This window comes from Bacillus rossius, chromosome 3 (assembly GCF_032445375.1).
Source record: "Bacillus rossius redtenbacheri isolate Brsri chromosome 3, Brsri_v3, whole genome shotgun sequence".
NCBI classification, from domain to species: domain Eukaryota; kingdom Metazoa; phylum Arthropoda; class Insecta; order Phasmatodea; family Bacillidae; genus Bacillus; species Bacillus rossius.
This window is the reverse complement of record NC_086332.1, coordinates 96,560,960-96,583,801: the sequence shown is the minus strand read 5'-3', so window position 1 is coordinate 96,583,801 and position 22,842 is coordinate 96,560,960. Positions and strand designations below refer to the sequence as shown.

Here is a 22,842-nt window from a genome sequence, read left to right as displayed (position 1 = left end):
GAACTGTTAAAAAAAAAAATTATATATATATATATATATATATATATATATATATATATATCACTATGATAGAAACAATAAGAAGCAAATATATCACACTAAATAAAATGTCAGGAATGCTTATGCTATTTATATATTTAAAAAAAATATTTCACACAGTAAAAAAATTCATCCATCCAATCTTCCAATTCTTCATGATTAGGCTTATTAAAAGCTGAACATGAAATTTCCAGTTCTTGAGTAAGAGATCTTCATTTTGAAGCTACCCAAAATGTCCACTTAATATTTTGATATTTTTTTTGCCCCTTTTTTTGGGAATTTGTGTGTGTGTATAATCACGTATCGAACATTTAATTTATTTCAGATGTTTATTGTAAACAATTATATTTAACAAAAAAAAAAGTCTTTCAAAAGATTGTTTATGTCTAGAAGTAAAAAGGTCAGTGGTTTCCATTGAAATGTTTGGAAATTCAGTGCTGCGAACTGCCGTTTCAATAATATTTCAAATGTAAACGATAATTGGCGAAAATGCACGAAGACGCTTATTTTCAGGAATATGGTAAATAGCATAAAATTATGTCAAAAATGGCCCAGTAATCCACTGTTTATGTTAAAAAAAGTATTTACCATTTATTTCATGCATAATACATTGAAGTTAAAAAGAGAGAGAGATATAAAACTGAACTTAATTTTGTTGTCACGGCACCAAAGTGTAAATTCATGGCTGTATGGTTTACCCTGGTACAAAAAGAAAAGTTGGTTGTTTACAAACAGCGAACAAAGTAGCATTTGACCAAACACAGAAACGTTTGATACATTAACTTCAAACTATTCACTTTCAACTTTTATTGTTTATGTTTAGTAAAAACTTTTCTGGTGGTTTGCTATTAAAAGCAACGCTGTTGCAACGTAATTTGCGAGAAATGCTTTCGCATAAAACGGGAAAATAATGCATTAATATTATAGGGAAAGTTACGATGCAAGTAAAAAAATGTTAATTACGAGACTTCGATCCCAGGAAGATAAAAATTAGGTTGCATTGTATATAGGTACTTAGGTGTTAGCCGTTATTAATTACAGATAAATAGTACATAGCTACAACTGTAAGACTTACCTTTCTTCGCTTCATCTTCATCGTTAATGTTTGTGGACGGGCCCGCGTCCGCTCCATCTACTTCTTCAAGGTGGGATTTCACTCTCTCCTTTTTTGCAAAAAAATCAAAAAGTGATACTTGGTTTGATGACCGTTTCATAATAAATTTTTATTCAAGAGTAGACATTTAATAGCAACAAAAGATGGCTTGAAAAAACATGTTGGCTGGCGATGGCGCGTGGTTCTATCAAGGTCGCGAGACTCAACTGTTGTGCGCATGCGCAGTAAGCGCGTCGCGCGGGAGGCGGGTGTGGCGCATGCGCAGTATGAATCGTGCGCAGCAGTCGGGAGAGGGGATGTGCAAGGCGCAGTGTCCACGTAGCATATATAGGTAGTTCATTGTTGTGACGCGTGCTCATATTTTGTGGGACAGATTATATTATCCGTCACCAATATTCTGCTAATTTTAATTATGTCGTATGCTAAGGGGGGGGGGGGGATCCGGATCACCTGAAACACCCCCCCCCCCCCCCATATTCGCCCATGGTTGATGGCTTAATTTCTTCCCATGCTTCTGTAGCCAAGTAAATGACAGTCTTCATTGTCACTTTTTTAATATGATCCATTAAGTTTGCTGACGGGTCTGCTTCGTGTTGCTCTAAAAGAGACATGATCAATTTTTTCCTATATCGCAGTTTTATTGCTTCAATCACACATTGATCCATAGATTGTAGCAAAGCAGTCACGTTTGGTGACAGAAATTTTACAAAAATTTCACCATCTTGCAATTCTTCTTCACTCGGGTGGCATGGTGCATTATCAATTAACAACACAGCTTTTTCTGGGCGGTTTTTGTCTCTCAAAAACATTTTTGTTTTAGGAACAAATGTTTCAAAAAACAAAGCTTTAAACATTTTTCCGTCCATCCATGCTGATTTTTGTTAAGTGCACTGGGCTGGAAGAGCATTTCTAGTAAGATTTTTAAGGGCCCTAGGCTTAGCTGATTTGCCTATAACCAAAAGTGGAATTTTCAAGTTGCCATAAGCATTACTACAAGGAAGCAAAGTTACTTTTTTTTTTTACCTTATGACCTTTGGCTACAGAATCCAATTTTGATTCTAATGTTTTTTTTTTTTGGAAGCATTTTGTAATTTAATCTCGTTTCATCAGCGTTAAACACTTGGCAAGGCTCTAAGTTTTTATCTTTAAAAAACTTTTCAAATTTTACTTTAAAGTCTTCACTTGCACTATTGTCACCTGACAAAATTTCACAACTTACACTAAGTTAACGAACACCGTGTCGATCATTCCAATGAGATAACCATCCCACACTGGCAGTAAAAGCATGATCACCTTTTAATTTTTCGTTGAGTTTGAGCATGAACGCTTGTAATGTTACGCCTTGTTCACGTTGTTGGCAAAACCAAATGTACAAAGCCTCGTCTAAAGTTTCGTTGGATGGTTTTTTAACGTGCTTCTGTATTAACAACCCAGAGGACAGCCTTCCTCATGCAATCCATTAATAATAATTTGTTATAAATTTTTTTGTCATATTTCAGGTTAGGTTTTCAAATTATGTAAAAAATTTTCCTTTTAGACGTTATTGTGAACAAAATTCTCCGGGTTTATTGTTTTTATTTTTTAAATTCATAAGTTTATTTTCAAGTATTTTTTTTGTGCTGTCTTCTTTGTGCGGGAAGGCATGCTGATGTAATACTTCTTCGTTTTTCCACGACCGAGGCTTTGTTTCACATGCTAGGCGTGACTCACGGTCACGGGAGTGTGAGAAAGATACAAAATTGCTGCATCGTGGGAACAGAAGTAAGCATTTCGTGAAAGACTCTGTTGCCATGCGCCGTGATTGGCTGAAAATTACGTCAGTGAGCCCAGGACACTGCCTGCACAAAGGGAAGGAAGGCTGTAAAGTTAGTCATCGTCCGAGCACCGTGCCGGGTGGTTGTTGTTCGGGCACCGGGCCGAGCAGGCCGTGGTCGGGCGATGGCTCTGGGGTTTATCTTCTTTTTAATGTATATATAATTAATACTTATGCTGTTGTGCTAAATATTTTGTGATTTTTACATGAAAAAGAAAACAGGTAATACATTGAACATGGAGCAAGAATTTTTTCGTGACCTGCCACATAACCTGTATGTTCCACTCATCACCTAATTTTGAGCTAGCCCCGGAGGTGGTGAGTGGTGACACTGTTACCCAGACTGTCCTTACTCACCATTTTGGGACTGTTTTGTATAGAGACGTACAACACTGTAAAATCCATATAAAACGAAACAATTAATAACAATTCACTCGCGAACAACTCGATTGGCAGCAAGCGTGCACGATAGCACAACTTACCGCCATGATGGTTCAACAACAACTGTTGCTTCGTTGCCGGAAGCTGCAGGGCTACCTGCCTTGGCAGGCAGCCAACTTGAAAAACTTGGCGTTGCTAGCAAGCAGCGCGGGAAGTTCAAAATTCAAATGTTTCAAACACTATACACTAAATTACACACAATATTTACAAGTCCAAACAGGGACAATAATCTTAAATTTCTTTCCGATTTTTTTCCCTAATCAGAAACAGTTTGTTTTCCGACTCCTAAATATTCAATTCTAGTTAATGATTCACCCGCATCAATACGAAATAAGACTTGGGTGTTTTTGCTCCATTGTTACCGTCACTTTCTTACGTTTAGTAGCCATTACATTACGCTTAATATGTGCACACAATACAACACTTCCACTGAATAAAAATAACTGTAAGGAGCACGTATCACCAGCACGAGTAACCATCGACTGAAAGGAACAAAACAAAACATCTCGCAGGTATAGAGTGAGTCACTTCTTGGAAAACAGACGATGAGCGGAAAACTAGCGGTAAGACTCCCGGCAACTGAGGGCAAATGTATTTTCTTATTTTCCTTTGTCACAAATTTTTTTTTTCATCATTTTTATTTTTTTAGTTTCGTCCGGATTAACCGGATGTCCAGACTAGCGGGGTCCGGATTAGCGAGACTACTGCATTTAGAATTACATAAATATGAAGAGCTAGACATGAAAATCGCTTGAATAAAGATTTTTGCATAATCCATAAGCTTTAAATTGGTATATCTGTTGAGAGTCTGGTAAAACTGATATGACCACTGAAGCGTTCAGAGCTGCGTAGTGTGTACTGTACTGTGGCGGTGCTAAAGTAGCTCAGGTAGGGACAATTTTATCTCATAGGAAACAAAGGTTTTAAATACATGGAAAATTATCTCAGGGCTGAACTTTTGTACAATGGCAGGAACAACGTTTCTCAGTAACATAAAAGTTTACAGCTGAATATTGTGCGTCACACCAGAAACGTGCAGTTAAGTCCCAAATGATAATTTATGGCCACAATCCACAAAAATTGAATACAGTAAAACCTTTTTGTTGCGACCCCATTTATTGCGACCACCTCTCTATTACAAACCGATTTCGAGGAACCGTGAAAAAATTGTCGAAAATCCGAAGAAAATCGGACAGAAAATAAGTTTCTTGTGGTGAGTAGCGTGTTACTGCGTTTCTCTTGCCGAGTGCTGTGCTGCCTTAGGCATCGCATATCTAAAAATATATACCACTTCCTGTCGAGCACTGTCAGCGGTTGACAACCCCCATTCAATGTCCCTTTGCCGGCAGGGTGCAGATAAAGGTTTATGTGGCAACATGGTTACATTTAGCTTTTTGCGAGTGTCTAGTGTGGTACGCAGTTAAGGCAAAGCTAACTGCTGGATTTCTCTTGATTTTGATTACTATAGGTTGACAATGTTTGCTTAGTTTTTGAAGTTCGATTTGGTATATTTTCTGGCTTTAATTTGTTAACTATTGTTGACTTATGCAGGTTTTTTTTTTCGATTTTGTATATTATGACTTAATAAATAAATAAAATACCATTAAATATTTATTACTATTAATACAACGCACGAAAAACCCTCTGGCCGCAGCGTGTGAACATGGTAGTCGGCCGCTCGCTCGCCCTCGCTCACCCTCTCCCCGTACCGTGCACTGCGGACGATCTCGGATGCTGCTTGTACTTGTTAACAATCACGTTATCTGCTTCATTTTAACGAGAGTAAAAATATATTAAAACTGTCAGCAAATTGATAAAAGCTTTATGTGTCCGCAAAACAGGGCAAAACACTGGCCCGCCAGTTGTTTTAATTCAAAACATGGCTAAAGAACTTGTATGGATCAGGCTGAAAACATCCGGCAATACGTGTAGGTTATAAGTAGAGCCAAGATTATATGGTTTTATGCGAAATCACGAATTTTCACGTGAAATTCATCCCAAACCGCGAAAAATGCGAAATGTTTTCTAACCACAAATAAACATCCAATATTGATTTAAATCGTTAACTACCGACTATTGGTTGATTGACAAAAATTCCGTATCTGTTTGTAGAAGAAATGGTCGTCATCCAACTGCAGTGTGGTGGTTATTTAATGCGTTAATTATTCATCTTAAAAAATTACAAGATATCACAAAAATTGACGATTTCACGTACAAAAAAAGATCGTTATCGGAGTTAGGTTAGGGGTAACGCATCTAGTCACTAGAGATCACGCAATATTAACAACTGACGATCGTAAACTTAAAATTATCAAGTTAACAAACACAACAACGTGAAAAATCTCAGCGCCTTGTTTGCTGTATACTTTGAAAAAGTGAAAAAAAACTGCATTCATTAAATAAATACGTATGAAAATAAAATAAAAGCGAACATTGATATTTAATGATCACTTAATATTTAATGAAATTTCACTGTAACGCAATTTTGTGTGCTTGTTGAATAAGCAGTTTACCGTGAAGCCTTCATTTTCATTTCACACTTCACGTTCACAGGCGAGAGTGCCAAAATCGTAACATAATCGAAGTTTTCCGATCGCTAATGAAAAAGCACCATATTGCAAGGATTTATTTATTTTACGGTCATTAAATATTTTAAATAACGCTTACCTACCCAACCCTCCCGGAAAATAAATAAAAACATTTATTTCACTGACCTGACATAACCTAACCTTTTACTTCGGGTTGAGTATATGGCTCTCTCGCCTGTAAAAAGTAGGCTTCCCGCGGTTTATTTTTTCGCTAAACTTCAGTAAATACTAGTTTTTGGTACCTCCGGGCTTTGTTTACAAATGACGTGCATAAATGAAAGCTAAATTTCTTAATCATGCCGAAAAATAAAGCTACTGCGGCATCACGTGCTGACGAGTTTAAGAATGAGGGATTATATGTCAGTGACGGAAAAATACTTTTCTGTAAATATTGTAATTGCCGTTTGGAGCATGAACGTAAGGACACGGTAAACAAGCACATAATTAGCGACAAACATGTAAAAGCTAAACGATCCCCATGCACTTTGAAACGACAGCTTTCTATCCCAGAAGCAAAAGTGGCGCAAATATGCGCAAAAAAACAAAAGGAAGATTTTGTTCTCGAAACTGTTGAAGCCTTTGTAGCTGCAGGTCTTCCTCTTGAGAAACTTGACAACAGCAAGCTGACTGCATGGATGCAGAAGCATGTAAGTGGTGCTGGTGATCTTCCAACAGCGGATTGGATGAGGAAAAAGTACATTCCCCTACTTAGAGAGAAAAAAGAAGTGGAAATCAAGCAGCAGCTCTTGGGGCAAGATGTGGTCATACTCGCAGATGAAACCACTGACAAGAGTAATAATTGTGTTTTCAACATCTTGTTTAAAATTCTGAAACCAGGTGCTGAACAAGATGTTATCTTAGGGGCTTCTTGTGTCCTTGATGCAGCAAATGCTGTTTGTTGTTCTCGGGCAGTGATTGATGTATGCTCCAAATATGAAGTCAAGGAAGAAAACATAATTGCGTATGTTACAGATAGTGCCAGGTACATGACAAAATCTGCTGGTACCCTTGAAGGTGTATTTGGTGACCACATGTACCACATACAATGTTGGGCCCATAAAGTAAACAAAATGAAAGCGGATTATCCTGAATTTGCAGCTGCTGCTTTAAAGTTAATATGGATACCTGCAACGAATGTGGACTCAGAAAGATCTTTTTCTAAGTATTCTGTAGTTGTAAGTGACAGAAGATGATCTCTAAAACCAGAGAATGCTGAACTGCTGACAATGGTGGCTTTTTCCTGAGCTTAATTATATTGCATTTATAGAACAAAAGTTTAACTGTAGTTTCTATTTTAATTAATTTAGACTCTCTCCTGAACTCAGGAACAGTACTTACCTGCATAAGAATACTAAATATTTTAGTTGTTAATTTTTTATGTACTCTCAACATAGTATTGTTTAATGTGCATATTTTAAGTCTCTAACCACGAATTATTGAAGCATTTGATCAAGGCAGCTCTGCTAGGTGTGTACATGTTATTACATGTGTTTTAATTTTTTATGACAATAAAGACGAAATCCACAATTCTTAATGACGAAAAGTCCTTTTTCATAACACCATAAAATCTTGGCTCTAGTTATAAGGAATATTGTTATGAATTGAGATGTTATGTTTTTCGAGTAGACATACACAGCGACGGACTGGATGCACACCTGCCTCGACTTGTTTTAACTGCCGCAGCGATGTTTATTTTGACAGCTCAAGCAATTATCTTTTCCCGTGGGTTGACAGAAAAAGGTCGCTTCACCCAGCATAAAAAAAAGTCTACGCCATTTATTCCCAACGCAGGAAACACACTGGCTGCCGTCTGTCTCCCCTGCATTTATCTTTCTTCTAACATTCCACGTCTCGCCTCTCGCGAGCAATAACGAAGCCACCACGCATTGGGCCGTTTTATGCTTTGTTTGGTGACAGCAGCTTCATTTTATTCGGTATATTCCTTTTCATAGGACCCTTGCTATTAAAATACATTTATATTTAAGTTTGAAAGCTTGTAAATTCCTTGCCAGAGATGACTGAACTCGAACTTGGTGTGAAAAGTGACATATTTTGACATACTTTTTTTTTGGGCGTGTTTGGAGAGGAGGGAGGGGTCCGAAAATATTTACAACAATCTTACCCCTCCCTCTCCCCTTTAGTACCCCATTCATAATAGCCAAATTTTACGGGAGAAGGAAGGATGAAAAGAGCATTTTCTCACTGAAGGTTTTTCAAAGGGGAGCGAAGTTGGGGTGTTATAAGGGAGGACACTAGAAGGTCTGTGTGTCTGGGAGGGATGAGCTAGCCTTGAAGAATGTGAACGAGGGGAGGGAGGGGTGAGCTTATGCGTCATGAAGCCGCTGCCGCCAGCCAGCCGGGCGAGCTTAGTGTGTGCCCACTCGCGTTGCAGAACCTACAACTGCCATATTTTTAAAGGAAAGGTCCCATTATTTTTTGTTACTCTTACATGAACATTATTGGAAGAATTAAAGCCGACACAAAAATACGCTGTGTGTTAAAATTAACATATTTTAATGATCTTTAATTTTTTTTTAATTTTTTCTGATTTCCACATTTTGGTCAAAATGTCCAATTTTTTGACGGTTCCCGAGAATTTATTCGTAAAATCACTGCTTCGTTAATTCCGGGGTTCGTGACATCAGGGTTCTAGTGTATTTAACTACGGCAAGCAGAAAACGTACATGTAAACTAACCAGTAAAAATAAACTGTCTTTTGACATATTTTCATTAGAGGTGGCCTGTAGGGCGACGGACTTGTCATGAAGGTTGAAGTGGGTTTAAAGCAAAAGCCATCTAGCATTGTGAGTTACAGCATCCTGCCATTGTACGGCTGGTTTCTTAGCGAGTAGCGGTTGAGGGAGGGGGGGGGTTTGAAATAACTGAACATTTCGGAAAACATCTGTTACAGCATCCTGCCATTGTACGGCTGGTTTCTTAGCGAGTAGCGGTTGAGGGAGGGGGGGGGTTTGAAATAACTGAACATTTCGGAAAACATCTGTTACAGCATCCTGCCATTGTACGGCTGGTTTCTTAGCGAGTAGCGGTTGAGGCAGGGGGGGGGGATTTGAAATAACTGAACATTTCGGAAAACATCTATTACGACCCCCCCTCTTTTACGACCCTATTCCTGGGAACCGTGAGGGGTCGTTTCAGAGAGGTTTAACTGTATCATAAATGCCATTTCTAAAGTAGACTCTCAGTATGGACAAAAAAATACTCTAAAAATATTACTTTGTCGCGAGGCTCTTCTCTGGCTCTTCCAGAATGGCCTTAAGGGTCAATCTTTAGTTTGCTGCCTGGGTGAGAAGGGAGTGGCCCCACGTTGGGCGCCACTAATTGTCACGAGGTGAGGGTTGCTTCCTGCTGGAGCGAGTCCCCTCCCTGCGTCCAATATTTACTGTGCTGCCTGAATAAGAAGGGAGCGGCCTGACTGGCGCGAGTAACTTCTGGCTGGAGGTTCCTAAGAGGGGTAGGTAGGATTCTCCCCCACCTTGGGATGCCCTGAAAGTGGCTCCCAGTGTCCCTCTCTGATGCTTACTTACGGGCTGCGGCTGGTTTGGCTCTGCGGTCTCCCAGTAGTAGGGCTGACCTGCTTGCTGGCTGGCTGGCTGGCAGGCGGGCGGCTGGCTGGCTGGCTGGCTGGCTGGCAGGCTGGCTGGCAGGCGGGCGGTTGGTTGGCTGGCGGACTGGCTGGCAGTCGGGCGGCTGGCTGGCTGGCTGGCTGGCTGGCGGACTGGCTGGCTGGCTGGCTGGCTGGCTGGCGGGCGGTTGGCTGGCGGACTGGCTGGCAGTCGGGCGGCTAGCTGGCTGACGGGTGGCTGGCTGGCTGGTTGGATAGGTCCCCGAGGTTCGCCCTTACCCCGAAAGAACACTCTCCGATATGCGGTACGAGTTTTATTTCGCACACTCGCGGTTGGTACTGACAGCCTCCCGATACACACTAACTCGCGGACCCAGTTGTCGGTCTTCTGCTCTTGGCTGGCATGCTCGGCTGCCGGTGAAGGCGCGGTGAGCGGTTGATGGCGCGGTGAGCGAGGCTCGGCAGCCAGTGGTGCCTCGAGGGCACCGACTTCCTGGCCCAAGGGCCGGCCTTATATACCCCTCCTGAGGGCCAGGGCGTGACGTAGGAAGGGCCGAGGGTTCCAAGAATCACGGGCGCTTCCAGGAATTCCAGCCGGCCTACGTGACTTGGACGGACCTCGGCTTGGAGGGTAGGGGAAGGCGGGAGGAGGCGGCTGGGCAGGCCTAGGTGGGTGAGGAGGGGGAGGCTGCGCGCGCACCCGCTCGGCCTGGCAAGAGAGGGGTAGGCGAGGGGTGGCGGCCGGTAGCGGTGGTGGGTGAGGAGGGGGAAGCTGCGCGCGCACTCGGCTGGCCTGGCGAGAGAGGGGTAGTCGAGGGGTGGCGGCCGGTAGGAGTGTGCGCGCGCACCCAGCTGGTTGGCATGGCAACCAAGGACGCGGCGTGGTTGTCCTGGCAACGGGCGACGCGGTGTTGGCCGGACGGTGACAGCTGTCGCGGCCGTCAGTGGCGGCGGCGCGCACACGTGTTTAGGAAGGAAGGGGCTGACGGCTTCGTGATTATAGACGTGCGCGGCACGTCGCACGTCAACTTTACATGGTAATATTGGAAAAAAGTTATAACGTGTTAATATATTATCATTATCACAAATCAAAAAAGTTGGGAAATAAGTTTTTCTTCCAAATCCATGGTAATAAAAATACAGATTACATAAAAATAAAAGTTTCATAGTAAAAATCATTTAAACCAACGTTGTTGCATATTTCGTAAGCTTTGAATTGGTATATTGGTTGAGCATCTGGTACAATTGTTCTAACCGCTGAAGCATTTCGAGCACGGTAGTGTGTACCGAACTGCAGGAAATAAAAGCTACAAACATGCTATCGACAGTATACTGAAGTCAACACGCAAATTCTGAAAGAACAAAGTTGAGACACACATGTCCTCTTCTTTTCTACAACCTGTTTTCAACGACCACAACTACCTTGCTTCTCCTGAAAGTAACTAACTTTCTGTCAACAACCTGCCTTCCCAACCCCTTTCCTCTTACTCATGTTCTGTCAGCCACAAAACCTTACGTAAGTTTCACTTTAGAAAATAACATAAAAGAAAAAATGGGTGTTAGAACAGGTGATAGAAGTGAAATTTCATACATTAATAATCCACTTGAACAATAAAACAAAATATTTGATAATTCACTTCAAAAATAAAACTTAACAATGGCGGTTCACAATTATACTGAACATGGTGATGGAAAACCTGCAGTGTTTAAAATTGTCTTGGATCTTTATTTTATTTGTTAATTACCCCCCTCCCCCACAAAATTCAAAACTGAGTCAATGCCTAAACTTACCTACTGGCTTAGAGAACCAGTCTAGTTTAGTTTGTGTGTGAATTTGTTCCTGATGTACAGCTGATACCACGCTCACCTCCGGTGTCAGGAAGAAGAGCTCGTAATAGTGGCGGGCATAGTCCAGCGCCACCTCCCGGGACATAGTGATGTTGGTGAGGGTTTGCTGCAGAGCAAACACATTGCGGCACATCTTTTGGATCCCTGCTTCGTCTATGCGATCCATGAACTGGGCCGAGGTGATCAGGATCTTGGCTATCAGGTGGCCCAGTCCCTCAAAGATGTACTGTCAGAAACACAGGAAAACGCACCTATTCATGAAACACCAGCAATAAGGATACAACAAAACTATGTGAGTAATTTACAAACTAAATATTAAACTTTTAGCCTCAAGAGAGATGGTTGGTTTGACTAAATAATCTGTCGATGATGTAACTGACACTGGGAACCGTAAATAAGTATGATCACGGTACCACAGAAATCTTAACAGCCAAACCTTTACCAGTAAAAATTTATGAAAATACAGTAGAATTATGGTAACACACCCATTTTAGAAGGACATATACTGCATTGTAAGGAGACACACATACTGCCACTGCAGGTGACCTACACACATATTTCCTTTTAACCAATGAATAGATACTAATCAGCACCCTGTGAAAGTGCATGAAAGTAAAGGTTTGTTTACAAGTGGGAGTGAATTGAAAGCATAAATAAGAGAATTTAAGGTAGTGTGCAGAAAAATATCACACATATTATGAAAACTATTTAAATATTATTTTCTCTGACAATTCTTAAGTTTCAATGAATTATGGTATTTTTGCAATGGATTTACGTTGACTCTAGTTACAGTAGAATCCCGCTGATGCGACCCCTCACGGTTTCCGGAAAAACACACTTATAAACGGAATGGTCGCAATAGAGAACTCGGGCCAAGGTTTTCATGATGCTATTTATTTCCCACATTTGTAACTGCAACTTTTCATGACGAACACTGCCGCCACTGCACTGCAAGATGCGCACATATTGTAGCCTCCTCTCTTTGATTTACAAAACTTTCCTGTGTTATGTCTGTGAAAAGCACACATTGGAGAATTGGTGTATGAGTGCAACTTACATATTCCTCCAGCCTGACATAAGTTTCTCTGCATGCTAGTTTATGAAAGCACAAGAAACTGAGAAGAAGGAATAACTGCTGTTGAGGGGTATAAAAAATTAATAAGAGGAGGGAGGGGGAGAGGAGGGGGTGACAGCCGCCTTTCCACAGACGGAGAAATACAGCATGGACTTCACTCGTCCTCAGAATTCTACTGAAGACAAATATATGATGCGACCCAAATTCAAGGGTGGCCCTTACCGTAAAACGGATCATCAAGGTTTTTTTTTTTTTAAACATAATTTTAATTATCTGAGCAGCAGTAGGTCCCAACTAAAATGAATAATTGATAGTTTACTGTTCTTTAATGTAATTTCTAATTAAGAGCATAAGTAACATTTTAATGTGGTTTATGAGGATGATTTATGGGAAAAGAAGAACGGGATGCAGGGCATGAAGCAGATGCGGGGCCTCACCTTGGACTTGCGGACCTGCAGGCTGGAGTTCATGGCCTCGTCGATGACCACGAGCACACGGCTCAACTCCAGCACGCGGGGGTCCGGCTCCTGAGAGCTGAGGCCGCCTCCACCCACGAACCTATTGTACGAGTCGGGCCGCGGCAGCAGGTAGTGGAAGCACTGCACTCGCACCTGCACATTAACACAGCCACCTTCCTCACACTGCAAGGCAGAGAGCTGGAAACTAAAACCATCCACTCAGAGCACAATACTGATTACTTTTAAATGAAAAAAGGTGAAAGGTTATAGATTTACATCTCGTTGTTGAGGTCATGACAGATTGACACGTATACCACAAGTTAAGGAAACCAGGGGATCATGAACAAAAGTAAGGTACCGACCACATCCAAGCATTTGTTTAAAATGGTTTCAGAAAAATGATAACAGATGGACTGATATTCAAAACCTCGAAATTACCAAAGGTGAGCCCAACATTTTATCATTATCTCTCTTCATTCCGTAATAAAAGTAATGAAATTGTAATAATGGCTACAAATATTAAACTCTGTTGAAAAGGTATGATTTTATAAACATGTTAGATTTTCGAGAGAGAAAAATTGCACTATTTTGAAATACATCTTAAAACCAACTCTATATAGGCGAGTGAGAACTGGGTACTATAAATATGTGTGTATGTTTTATTTGAACATTAATGATATAACTATAACTAGTAGGGGGATTGTGCAATGAAAAACTTTACAACCTAAATCAAAGTTGTAGACAAAGAAATCGAAGTAAGTCACAACATTTTTCAACATTAAAAAAGTTCCATAGCGAACCACTGAAAAAGTGTTTTAACAGCACATCCTGCATAAAAAAAACATATTAAATAAGAACATTGTGAGAAACAGTTAGCAATTCAACCAGCTACCACTACTTGTAAATAAAACATACATTGTAAAACCAGAAATTACTTATGCAATATTTTAAGTTGAACATACTACATTAGGCACTGTATGTAACTAAGTATGTTTTGGAAAGGATTAAAAATTAAATGAAGCTGCTAATGCTGGGCAGGACAGGGAATCATGTGTTGTTTAATTTCCTACCATTCTTGTTGGCACTGTCTTTTCTTCAAGACCAAATTTTGCAGACAGCTTTGTGGTGATAGAAGATATGATGGATCAAAGACTGAAAAACAATTCTGAATGTTTTCAATGAATGTACTGAGGTACTGCAGATTCAATTTCTTGAAATTAACATAGGTATTTGGTTTTGAGTGGTCTAGAGCACATTTATTAGAGTACATTTCCTAGTAAGTAACTACTTCATGATCATTTAAGCCCTCAAAATCCTTCGACCTCTTGAGCTTTGTGATGGTTGAATCTACAAATGATCCGACAATACTAAGATCACCATTCACTTGTTGAAATAATTTTGAAAGAATTATTAGAAAGGTTTATTGAAGGTAGTACTTTACACATAAAAAAGAAAAGTAGCAACAAATAAGATCTCAATTTAGTCTTCATTCGACGCTCAACCACCAAGTTTGACTCGGCTGCTTTACCTTGCCTTGTGGGTCCTGAGGAAAAAGAGACTACAATTCCTGAAGACCAGCACTTCTCACAGAGCTATTTTGATTAAGTCAATATCTGCCTTATATTGTTACAACATTTTTTTTTACTCAAGTTGTCTTTACAGCTGTATGTGATACAGCCAAATTCAATCTGTGGCCAGCACAATGGACACTTACATCTTCGTATGTGTTGACAATTCCTAATTCTTGTTGAATTCTATTTGTTCCTGTTGAACCTATTTAGAATCCCATTATTTTTACCTGTAAGTATTGGTGCACTTTATGTCACAATACCATTTAAATTTTAGAAACACAGATCTATAGTTTCTAAATATCTAAAAACCACATTTGCAATATTACTCGAGTTGAGTGCAACAGCTGGTGAATCAGGGATCGGAGTTTCAATGTAACCAAACTTACCGCGATACAAAATTTTTAATAAAATATATATATTTTTTTATTAATTCATTACGAATATATATAGCAAGTGGGACTCATTCAAAAAATATTTAAAAGAAAAAATATGTAACATGTGTGAAGCTAAGAAAATTCATTGACAAATTTGGATTTGTTTTCTGAAATATAGCACATACATCATTTTTATGTGTAACAAATAAATTGTGATTTATATATTATACACACACACACACACAAACTTTATTTTTAAGTATATAACCAGATAGAGCAGCAAAATAATTTTCAACTTAAAATTTTATTTGTTAAGAAAATGCATTGCCAGGTTTTTTCTTTATATTTAATTTTCCACCATTTTATTATGGTTCCATATATTTCTCTTTTTTCCCTCTTACTGTATTTTGCACAACATTTTCTTGATCTCCAGTGAAGTGTGAAAAAAAAAAATTTCATTCATTGTACGGAACTTAATTATGGAATAGCTGCAAGACAGTGTGCTATGGGGAGCCGGTATTGGCTTCGTCAGCAGAGAGAGTTCGTTGCCCCTCGTGGTAGAGAGACAGAGATGTGGTTATATTTGTCAGCACCTCCTACTATTGTGCGGAGATCCCCCCCCCCCCCCCCACAACCAACCATCGCATAGTAGACCGTCAGAGGTTACTCACTGAGGAACGGCCTTACAATAGCTTCGCAGATGGACGTGTTCAGAGAAAGTTAAGTTTTAACGAGAGCTAAAGTAATAATAGTTGTACCGCAAAGTGCATAAGATTGACTTGTACAACAGAATGAAAATATCAATGAGTATAGTGGGTTGCCAACCCCTTTGGTCCGTTGGTACTTAATGCAAGTCATGCACGCTGAAGATCTTCGGTTTGATACTAGGGAGAGTACTCATGCGACTACCACCCCTCCTTTCGTCTCCGCTGAAGTAGGAGTGACTTGGACCTTCTGGGCGATTCGAGGAAGAAGGGGAAGCGCGCCTGAGGAGTATATGTACCCCTGATCTGAGCATAGAGCACAGAGTGCAAGAGGAAGGAGCATGAAGCACACCTCCACGATCGTCATCCTGCCACCGCCCAGCCAGACCACCAGGAACGTCACTATGCCCGAGCACGCATTGAACTTTGAAAGTGGACTTAGTCTCTGGGACTGGTAAGCTCAACTTACAAGTTACTTTGGAAATTGGACTTAACCCAGTCGTCGAGGAGGGATCCAGAGTGCAGTGCTGCAGAGAGTGACTCTTAGCGAAGAAGGTAATCATCAGCGATTTGGGGACTTGTCGGGCGAGTTTTATGTGAAAGTTGCTCTACTGTTTTAGGACCTGTGGAAGGTGGACAGTAGCACCCGAGGTCTGAAAATGCTTGCAGTTGATGTGTCACTTTTTACTCACTGAGCTAGTACGAGATAGTAAGCAGAAACTCTGAAGGAAATACTCATGGCTTATGTGTGTGACTGCGGTGGTTGGTTTGTGGCTGGCATGTCATGGCTGTGTAATGATATACCCGACTTTGAATTTCTTCCCGACAGTGACTTTTAACCCCAAGGCAACTATTATTGACTTTTTGTAGGAGTGTTGAGGGTGTGCAACGTAACTGTTTTTTTAAGCCCCCTGGTTTGAGTGTAACAGGGGCGGACACACTGGACGTGGATGAACAGGGCTGTGGCCTGTTCACGTTGCTGTGTTGCAGTCGTTGGGGCAATTCGTTCCTGTTTGGAAGCCCACCATCGAAGTCCGGCTTGAGTGCTGTTGGGGCAGGAGAGTGACAGTCGGCAGGTGTGCTGGTGGAAGAGACGACTCGACGGTAACCCGGGACAGTACGCCCTACGAACTGTAAAGCGAGTGTCCGGCCAGTTTTTACCCACAGACTAGCGAGGTTTCATTTAAATTTGGTAGAGTTTTTGTGGTTAAAATACCGTATTTACTCGCGTAAAGGCCCCGCCCGCGTATAAGCCCCCCTCCTTGTTTTGTAAACATTTTTGAGAAAAAATTTAAAAACGTGTTTTTCTGGGTTTATCTGAGGGCAGGGCAGCTTGGCATGCATCAAACAACAAGCCATGTATTGTGAGCGGCGGGAGGTGATTTTGTAAGTGGCAGTGATACAGAGACTGATTGTCCATTCTCAGTAGGACTGTCGTGAGGCATGCCAGACGTAAGCAGTTAGTCCTATCTCAAACGACATAAATATAAAGAAAGCTGGACTCGCGCGCTGCCGCTGTGTTGATGTGGAGTGTTGTCGGAGTAGAAGAGAGGAAGTGAAGGAGGAAGGGAAGTGGGTCAAGGATTCTAACACTCCTTTGTCTGGTTGGCTGGCTAGCTGGCAGGAGGGAGGTTAAGCCACGCCTCTGCCTCTCTCTCCCCTCCTGACAAAGCGCTGCCTCTGCATCTCCCCCCTCCCCCCCCTGCGGAGTCTTTGCCTCTCTCTCCCTCCTGCCGCGTCGCTGCCTCCCCTGTCTTCCTCATTCGAACAGACGCACAACTTGAAAAGAAAAATCTATTTTTTCCTCCAAATTCGCGTATAGGCCCCCTCCCCTTTTTTGGAGTCAAAATTTGGGAAAAAAAGGGGGGCCTTTACGCGAGTAAATACGGTACTGAAGTTTGAGGCATTGTACATGCAATCAAAATATTGGAAGATAATTGTAATATTGTAAATAGTTTGTTAAGACATTTTTTTTTGTCAAGTCATTTTAGCATGTGTATGCCTCAGATATTATGCGCTTAAAATATTATTTGCTTGGCTTAGTTTCATTTAATGTATGTGAGTTTTCGATTTACTTCAGTCTTGCTACTGTAAATATTGAAGGCAATAATTATTGTGTAAACATAAACATTCACTTTGTTCATTTTTGTGAATAATAAGATTCACTATATGTTAAAGCTAATGTACGACTTGGTGATAATAAAATTGTGTTTGTTGATTGGCACATTCTGTGCGTGTCCTTGAGCAAGTCAAGAAAGAAAGAACATGTACACAAGACCAATTGAGTGCTCGGGATTTATCTGTCTTTGTTAACCATATATTTCCAGATAATAAAATGTGTGGCTCTCACAAGCCATTTCTTTGGTTTTGCTCGAACACAAACCTTTCTTGTTTCCCCTCACGGGGGATGGGGGGGGGGGGGGGGTGCAGGGAACAAACTCACATAGCAACATGCTTTCAATTATTCAAAAAATAACACGGTTTACGAGTAAAGATAAATGTTACATAAATGTTTTATTTGTGAAAAATAATTATTATATTAAAGTAGATTACAATATTTTCCTGCCCAGTATAGAAAACTAACTTTGGTTTGTACAATTAGTATGGAAAAGTATGTACAGCAAATTATGGTTTTAATCTACACTAAATTTTTTTGAAATGTGTTTACAAATTAACAAATATAACTGTGAAAAAAGCAACCCTCTAAATTTTAGTAAATGCTTATATTAATTTTGTGACTATACCATATCTGAAGGAAAAAAAAAGGACATAAAATGCATTCTGGCAACGAAAACTCCAACTACAATGAGAATCGAAGGTAGTGAGTGAGTATGGCATCATAGAATTTACTCAACACAATCCTAGTCATAACTACTGCACCCATTGTTTTCCTCTTGCATTATTTCAATAATTAGGTACAGTAAGTCCTCTATTTACGTTGTACCGATTTACGTCGTTTCGGATTAACGTCGCTAATGTTTGAGTACTCATGTTTTAATTTAAGTTGTCGCCGATTCACAATAACGTCGTTTACAATGACCGTAAATCTTTATTTTAACCAAAACACCGTATATAATTCGTTTATAATTCTTTGTTTCCTTCGGTAGTTAATTTATGCTATGTAGCGTAAGCTACACGTTCACCGCCTTATCTTATCATACATCATGAGGGACGCTTCCTGCTCTTACGTACAGTATGTACTATATATCTGTTTTTATATTTCAATCAATAAAGGTAATAAAGCAGCTGGTTAAATAACCATTCTATAAAGCTGAGAAGTACTAGTTGGACTTGTTTCCCACGCTGTCGGTTGTCATTTGCTGATAAAATTGCCCGTTGTCACATCTGTATGCCAGCGCTTCCGGCCGACCTTGGGCCGTGGCCGGCCGGTGGCATGAAACATGGCTCATTTTGCGTCGTTTCTATTTACGTCGCGGTTTTCAGGAACATAACCCCGACGTAAACCGAGGACTTACTGTATTTAAAAATGGGCCTGAAAATGTACTGGACCAAGGCGACCAAATATGAGTTCTACCAGAGGCGGAAAACGAGCGGCGAGCATTCAACATTTAGAAATTTTACACTCAAGAACAAATGGGGTGTAAAGGAATGGACAGTAATAAGCTAACTTAAAAATAAAAACACTGAAATCAAGTATTTTAGCCCATAAATTTAATACTGAAATGCCTCCACAGTTTTTGTGCCATTTTGGCTATCCTTTCAAAAGATACACTAGAACATATGGTCTTTAGTGGGGGCAAATAAGTTGTTCCGGCAGGAAAGCAAAAAATTACTACATTAGTTAGTTAACGTATTAATTTTGTTACAAATCATTCACCCATAAAAGTTAAACATAATTACTTTCTTCTTTCTTAAGTTAATTAGCCAGTCTGGTGATTAGCTTTTAGTCTCAAAGAAGTAAATTTATAGTTTTTACCTTTCAGTTGTAAAAATTTAGCTGCAAGCATGAGTCAGTGGGTGGAAGTTGAGACGGTCCATGAGAAGGGGGAGGGAGGGAGGGAGGGAGGGAGGGAGGGAGGGAGGGAGGGAGGGAGAGAGAGAGAGAGAGAGAGAGAGAGAGAGAGAGAGAGAGAGAGAGAGAGAGAGAGAGAGAGAGAGAGAGAGTTCACTCAGAAGGATTTTATAGGCCAAAACTGGTACTCCGAGGTAGTTTCCCCATCACTTGGACCCCACAGAATGTGGGGGTTGTCAGGAGTTTGCTAGTCCCTGGTAGGAGACGACCAGGGCCCTATTTCATAAACGTTACAATTCTACAGGTGACAGGTGACAATGAATTGTCAGACATATTTACAATTCAACATATGTTCGTTTCATAAAATTTGACAAGTCTACACAAATGTATGTCACGACAAATATGTATAAATGTATGACAATTTGACATATAGCTGTTCCATAAAAGTTTAAAGCTGACAGGTAAAAATGTGACAAATGTGTCACATCTGACAGGTAATACTGTTTTATGAAACACAGATATGTAAATTGTATTTAACAATTTTACAAATTTGTAGAATTGTCAGAGTGGAAGTGACAGGTAAACCATTTAGTGTCATCTAATGATTGGTAATAACAGCAGTGCAATAGCGTGTAAAAAATTGGGTTAATTTGATGTGATTGGACATAATGGACAGTAGTAGCAGCATTAGCAGTAGCGGGAGTGATGAAGAAAGACAAAGGCGAGTTCGTAGAGTTTTTAGGCCACGGATTAACCTAACCTTCAATTTCAGTGACTTTGTCTTCAAAGAGAAATTCCGCATTAGCAAGGTAACAGCTGAATACATTATAAATAGGTTAGGGCAACAGTTGCGGACAGAAACAAAAAGAAATCATGATCTTACTGTTCAAGAACAACTTTTGTGCGCATTGCATTGGCTGGGCACAGGAGCACAATATCATGTAAATGCAGATGCACATGGCTTATCAAAAGCCACTATCCACCGATGTGTAAATAAGTTATGTCACTTACTGGTTCACACCTTTCTTGGAGAAGAGGTTCGCTGGACATCTGAATCTGTCCAAGCAATTACACAGCTTTTCATGAGTGCAGCAAACATTCCAAGGGTTGCTGGAGTTGTAGATGGGTCATTGATCAAGATAGATGCCCCACATGATAATGAAGTCTCATTTGTAAACAGGAATGGCGACCATTCAATCAATATAATGGTAGTGTGTGAACCTAACCTAGAATTTTTGTATGCCAGTGCTCGGTGGCCCGGTTCAGTACATGATGCACAAGTACTACGATGTTCATCGTTGTCACAACAGTGGGAAAATGGATGGAGACCATTTACACATGCAATATTACTGGGAGACAGTGGATATGGATTAAAAAAGTGGCTTATTACACCAAATATCCCAATACAAAATACCTCGGACAAATGCTCTTACAAGTTTTCTTCCAGCCTTTAAATCTACCAGACGACTGGTGGAAAATGCACTTGGTATTTTAAAAGAGAAGTTCCCATGCCTTAATCATCTGAGAATGCAGCCAGTGTCAGCATGTAACATTATCTTGTCTTGTATAATTGTGCATAACATTGAGAAACGCCTAGGATCAGAGGTGTATGAACCATATGAAAACGATGAAAATGTAGAAGGTGAGGATGGGGAAGCTCGTGAGGATGTTGACGCAGCTGATCCAGAGGCTATTGCAGTATTGCAAGAACTGATACATGTGTTTGAACATTAAGTGGTTTCTTTGTTTCTAGCCATATACATATCAATGAGTTTGCTTTGTATCATGCACTGACATTTCCATTATAATTAAATCAACAAATATTTATCCACTATTACAAAAACTGAAACGAATAATTAGGTACAAAATATACATAACTATTAAAAATTAACATATGCTTGTCTTGAAATGTCCGTTTAATTATTTTGGTTTCATTACCACAAGATTATATACATCAGATGTTAATGTTTAGAACATATATATTAGTTATTTTCACATGTATTGTTAACGATGACAATACCATATTCAATTACACTGTTTGAAGCACCAAATTGCAACATTTCGGTGTTAACAGGAAATATTGTTGAATTTGTCAAATGAGCTGTAAATTAAGATGGCGGAAGGCCTGCTTCTTTCTCCTTTTTCAGTAACTCTAGACCATTTTATAAGCTTTCTCGTTTTGCTGTTTCGAGTTTCTGTACCAGTAATAACGTTTGCAGTTTAATTTTTTTTTGTTCTTAACAATTCATATTCCTTCTTTGCAGAATTTATGTTTCTTTTCCTTGTGTTGCCACCTGTGTTTGCAGATGGTGTTTGATGAGTAACGCTCAAATTGTCAGATGCATTTGGACACGTTGGTTCAGCAACACCATCTGCATTATTTACAATAACTTCTCCAGTCTGATTTCCTAAATCCTCGTGGTATGCGAATGTAATTGCAGCAATGTCAGTCCCAGAAGATTCAGGAGCCATTATTCCTTCAAGAACAGGTGATTCTTTTCCAATAATGTCCATGATAATATGATCTGCCTCGTCATAAATACATTTCTTCCCACCTGCACTTCCAGTCTTTGTTCTGCTATCTTTTTTCTCCTGGGCATGAAAATGATTTAGGTTTTAGTAATTGAATTATAATATACATCCTATATCACTAAGGCGTGTTCCATTACTAGCACAGGCAGATACAAAAGCTCAAATTTTTTTATTTTTTATTTTTATTACTTAAACCATATTAATTAGACTACTGAGGCTAAATATCAAGTGTCATACTATATTAGTGGCTACTTGAAGGTAATTGTTAAGTCTACCTACTCATCGAATATCCACAAAATTATTGATAATATAAGCAAGATTTATTAAAGAAAAATGCCTCTTTTGTTACGAAAATGAGTCCCCTGTAAAAATGTGCATGTGGCACGATTATTTTTTTCTCCGATTTTCGTAGATTTTCTGTTCCACAATCAAAACAAGCTAAATGTTACATGTAATTTGTACACAGAGACTAACCTAACATAACATCACACAACATAACCTAACTTAACCCAACCTAACATAGGTTTATTATTATTTACATTAGATTATGTATGCTTACGTTAGGTTTTGAGATATGAAAGCCAGCTCTATTTGTGGGAAGCTTGAAAATGAAGTGTGGAGAATATTTGGTAGCCCTGAGTTGCTCATTTCCGATAACGCGACATATTTCACTTCAATGTTTTCGTTGGGGAACAAAACAAGTTCATACCAGCCTGTACTACCCGTGCC

At 39.9% G+C, this 22,842-nt stretch overlaps 1 protein-coding gene across 1 annotated transcript in view; it reads right to left on the bottom strand.

The window, feature by feature from the left end:
- Positions 1 to 22,842, bottom strand: part of LOC134531057 (exocyst complex component 4) — a 144,321-nt gene that overhangs the window by 18,799 nt on the left and 102,680 nt on the right. Inside the window, exons 13-14 of the mRNA XM_063366571.1 lie at positions 12,939 to 13,112; positions 11,446 to 11,652 (exon numbers count right to left, since the gene is read on the bottom strand). Coding sequence (XP_063222641.1) covers positions 11,446 to 11,652; positions 12,939 to 13,112 — 381 coding nt within the window. The remainder of the gene's footprint in view (positions 1 to 11,445; positions 11,653 to 12,938; positions 13,113 to 22,842) is intronic.